Source organism: Haliotis rubra, unplaced genomic scaffold, assembly GCF_003918875.1.
Source record: "Haliotis rubra isolate DU_JTF1 unplaced genomic scaffold, ASM391887v1 Scf373, whole genome shotgun sequence".
NCBI classification, from domain to species: domain Eukaryota; kingdom Metazoa; phylum Mollusca; class Gastropoda; order Lepetellida; family Haliotidae; genus Haliotis; species Haliotis rubra.
The window spans coordinates 130,884-135,924 of record NW_025767050.1 but is presented as its reverse complement, the minus strand read 5'-3'; the positions used below and the strand labels follow the sequence as shown (position 1 = coordinate 135,924).

Below are 5,041 nucleotides of genomic sequence, written 5' to 3'. Positions count from 1 at the left end.
GCACATCATCCAGTGATACAGAGCAGGAAAACACTGCTGATAATCATGAACCTGGACAAAGGTTTGTGGTTGGAAAAGATGGCAGTAGATGGTCAACAAGTCCATTGTCACCAGCCAGTGAATGAGTGAGTGAGGTTTTAGGTCACTTTTAACAATATTCCAGCAACATCGCGGCGGAGGACACCAGAACTGGGCTTTGAACATTGTACCCATGTGGGGAATCCGACCCGGGTGACGAGCGAACGCTTTAACCACTAAGCTGCCCTACCGCCCACGAACATAGAGGGGAAGAGAGCTGTGAGAGAAACAAGAAAGTGTTTGAAAATAAACGAATGATGATGAGATTCGGGCGGTGATAGGAGATCTGATGACTACTGGTCACCTGAAACAGTCGATGGTGGCTTCAAAGCTGTTGTGGAGTAAGGGATATAGAATTCCCTTTGTCAGGGCTGCAATGTCTGAAAGGCGGTTCTTAGATCTCATGTCCATGCTCAGGTTCGATGACAAGGCGTCGAGAAGTGCTCGTTGCGCAAAGGACAAGTTTGCTCCTATCCGAGACATTTTGAGGGTGTTCGAGCCTTCTCTGGGGTGCTATTATGTGAAGGGCCCGAACATCACTGTTGACGAATATGTTGCAGCTTTATCCAGTACCTGCCAGTCAAGTCAGATAAACGACGATGAGTAGCTTGCTGAATCCTTTCTATTCTATCATTACGTTGAGGTTTACACATCGTAGAGGTTTGCCTATCTTGGGGCATGTGCGGGGATCATCTTTAAAACATCCAGAATGACCCCCAAGTGCCTGGAGTTCCACACAACTGGTTGGTATGCGGGCCACAGGCTGTATACGATCCACCCGGCATCGGTTAGGGCCTTCTACGGAATGATGCTCCCTTGGATCGTGTTCAATATAGTCTCCATACATCTGAGACCTTTGAACATTTATGGCTGCCATAGGAGTGTCCATAGGTATCTCCATATACAGGGTAATCCTGTTCCCTTTGAGCACGATTAACCCGAGGGTATCCCTCTGTATATTTTGACAAACCATGTTCTGTCTCATCTTCCGGATACATCTCTCCAGGTCCAACATGGGTGCTTGAAGTCGGAGGCCCAACGGTATCACTCCCATTTCGCTTGAGCAGATGTGCCTTCTCCTCCCCATCTGGCTCTCTATCTGAGATTTCCCTGCCTTCCAATGCTTTATCCTTCACACTGTCATCTCGTGCAGGCTGAGGACGACGGGACCTGGATATAGCTGTCCCTTGGGTGGATGGGGTTTCACGTGTATCAATCCACTGGGCTGAGTTAAATGGGATTGGTTGAGGGGCCATATATTTGGTTTTGCCTGTCCCCCTCCTTTCCCTATACCCAGGGTTAGAGCATGTCTCTGATGGACATTAACCTTACCACCTTGGGGAACCCGAGGGGTCTATCTCCTCCGTATTTGGCTTTGTGCTAGAACTCTGCCATGACACTTCCGTACCATGTACCTCAGAATGAGGCATGCATATGGGTGCCTTGGCAAGACTGCCAGATACAGGGTCCTTAGGGTCACTGTCTTCCAGGTTGGCAAGAAGATCAGAGAAAACCTCCATTTCCCTGTTGAGATCATGAGAGGCCGCCTGCCACTGGTCGTAAAGAGCACTATGACTTTGTGGAGTAAGTCCTCAACGTCTGGCCTACAGGTTGGTTTTCGCTTGTAAGAAGAAGAAGAAAAATTCTATGAAATTAAATATACTTTTAAAAATCAAAGCTTGACTCATAAATTCTCCAAACGTTTGAATTTTTATTTTAAAAAGGACAAGATAACTCAACCTTCATTATGGAGGACTTTTCTAAGCTCTTCCATTACTAATACCAATGACTGGCAGAAAGGGAAGGCCCAAGATTATGTTTAGTAACAAGTAAACCAAATGGCAATGTCCCCGGACATGTTGGGCACATGTACGCAGGAATAGTAATATTCAGAAGCATACAAGGTCAGGGTAAATCTCCTCATTCCACAGACCTATTGAACTGTTTCCATTGTCAAAGGTAGTTATTTTGAAAATGCATAGATCATTGAGACAGGTATTATCTTATTCATATTCGGTGAGTGAGTTAAGATTTTAAGTCACATCGACAGTATTTCAGCCATATCGTGACTATATCAAGTTGCATATAAAGAACAATTATAGGTAAATTATAAAAAGCCTGTCAACGAAGGACAGTAAAACAACTAGAATATCACTGATACAAATGTAAAACTAGTAATTAAATCTAAAACATTTTAATTATAGAGGACAACACAATATATAAACGGGCTATAGATTGCTAACAACTGAAGGTAGATCACCATACCAGGGACCATGTGGACTTCCATTACTTTTGCTACCTGCATGGACCTTAGCTGGATATTCATATTCGGACAGGACAAGTTTAATGGTGCAGAGCTGAATGATGGTTGAACTGTCAATGTTATGTTAAAGAGGGCTGACACTGATTACAGTGTACATTAACTGTCAGCAGGTCAGTAAGGACCGCATCTGTAACCATGTGTGTGTAACACTTTGACATGTCATTCTGGTGTAGATACACTAGCTGGCACACACTGGCAACTGTAGCAAGACACACAGGGCATGACGTTGGATTATATACCTACAACAACAACTAAAGTAATTACAGACATCACCATCTGAGATCCATATTAAAGCATCATAAAACTTTAACTACTATTTATAAAATGACTCAACTAAATTATATTTATATTTTTTTCTTAGACACCATAGTTGATAGATACGACAAACATAGGGTATCAGCTAATACAAACGTTAAAACTACAATCCTAAGAACATCGTGGATCGCACGATTTACATGTCGTACATGCGAATGTTAAGGTATCTGGCCATCATTGAATTCAGTTGTTAGAAAACAATTTGAACACAGTCTTTCGACATTGAGAGTCTGAAAATGCCAAGACTCCTCAATAATGTTCCTGACGGAGCCATCGAAAGGTTTCACGCTGGCATGCGTACTGCAGACGCTCCTTTACAAGTTGGTGCGGTCGTGAGGTCCGTACACGTCGTAGGATGCGTTACAATGTTACCGGAGTAACCACTGATCGTCCACGAAAGGGTCATCCACGTATTACTACCAAAGTTCACACCACTTCACTGACATTTACGCAATCGTTTTCTCCCAGCAACCGTTACTACACAGACCACTATAGGAACTCATAACTGAATCAGTGATCAAACTGTTCGCTATCAGCTGCGACAGCATGATCTGAGCCATGAAGCATTGCGTTAGCCTGGTTCTTATCCACATTACTGACGTCAACGTCGAGAGTGGACATCTGGATGGCGTTTTTTACTTTCCAAAGGCGAGGATAGACATCAGGTGTAGAGCCGGAGGAATAAACGTTATGCTTACGCTTGTCTGAGAGGAACCGTTTAGGAGAAGGTGGATCTGTAATGGCTTGTGAATTGCACACAGTTGTCACACCGGTCTTGTTCCTATTCGTGGAAATCAGAATATTCGCTGCATGGACAGACATGTTAAACCAAGTCAGAACCTTCCCGAATTTGAAACTGCCTTGAAGAATGGAATAACATTCTGCCACAGGAAATTCATGGATCAGTGACGTCAATAAGACAACGATACAGAGCTCTCTGATTGATGCAGGCGAGGGCCACACACGGTTTTGATAAGGTGACTTTCTGTTGTGATACCACTTCCACAGTGACCACAGCCACATCGCTCCACGGATGTTTCAGTGACTGCTGTCGATGTCAAATCACAAGGCAGTGCATGTTGTGGAATATCAAATAATAGTTTACACAATCATGGCAATGAAATATATTTCTGATTGAAGTAAAATCCGACGTTTTGTTTGTTCGGAGTAGCTATTAAAATGTCAGTTGTTATTTGTCATTCGAGCCATTAAACCAATAGTAATTCCAATGACAACACCCATAAATAGCAGAAGCAGCGTGTTGTTCAAGGCACGGCTGGCTGACATATACTTCTTATTCTTCCCAAAGCAGACCAACGGAATGAGTTTTCTTAATGAAGGTTTCTCGTTCCCAACATCAGCAGTATTCGGGTTGAATGAACTTTTGTATGCTCTGGTTTCCTTGTCAACAGATCCTCGGTGATGGCACAGCAAGACGAGAACTGTACTGGCGACTGACAGAGCATTCAGCAGAACCATCGACGTCAGGTAGATGACCAGCAGTGGTGGTTTCTCCGACGATGCAGGAATCTGTTCACTGATGAAGCTCATGAAGACTGCCAGTGACAACAACGCTGACAGAGAGAAGGACAACTTCTCCCCAGACTCCACGGGGACGAGGAACACCATCATGCTGAGGACGGAGATGGTGACGATGGGGATGACGATGTTTAAAATGGCAAACAAAGGCTTTCTGGCTACCAGGAACGTGATGCTAACTCTGTTGTACCTATGTGCAGTATTGATGATTTGACCATTTGCCATCGTAGCCCAGACCAAAGTCCATTCAGCATCTGCGTTATAATGTCCAATGGTCGTCACTTGTTTTGAAACAAGACGGAATTCCAGTTCTTCAGCAAAATAATCTAAGGAGTTCAGACGGATGTTACAAGACTGACTATCAAACGGGAAATATGTCATGTCAAAATTACAAAAGGTTGAGAAATACCCAGGAACATGAACCAGAACCGATCCATTTTTGTACAACACCCGCCTTGTTATCGTGTCCATAACATCTTGGCCTTCAATACCGTCTTCATTGAGCATGCGTGGAATCCAAATTTCCTCTGTCTTTGGGTGATAGTGTTTCAGACCTCCAAACTCAGCTGATTTCCAAGAGAGGAACTCGTCCTTCCAAGCAAGGGACAGTATTCCCCGGATGGAGAACTCCTTTTGTGTGTTGTCAATGTGATGAATCCTTATGGACTGGAAATCGACATCTATGACAAGAGGTTGTGACTGGTTTAGTAACGGCCTTACATCTGAGGTGTAGTTAGTGAATAAGTGATGACGTAGACGATGTAAGGTATCTATGGTGGCAGAGAA

General features: G+C 43.8%; 1 protein-coding gene across 1 annotated transcript; it reads right to left on the bottom strand.

Moving 5' to 3' along the window:
• Positions 1-1,406: 1,406 nt before the first annotated feature.
• On the bottom strand, positions 1,407-4,480 carry LOC124286030 (CHRNA7-FAM7A fusion protein-like). Its single transcript, XM_046722346.1, has 2 exons — positions 4,031-4,480; positions 1,407-1,631 (listed from the first exon to the last, which is right to left on the bottom strand). The coding sequence occupies exons 1-2, from the start codon at positions 4,478-4,480 to the stop codon at positions 1,407-1,409; spliced, it is 675 nt and encodes a 224-aa protein (XP_046578302.1).
• Positions 4,481-5,041: the final 561 nt, after the last annotated feature.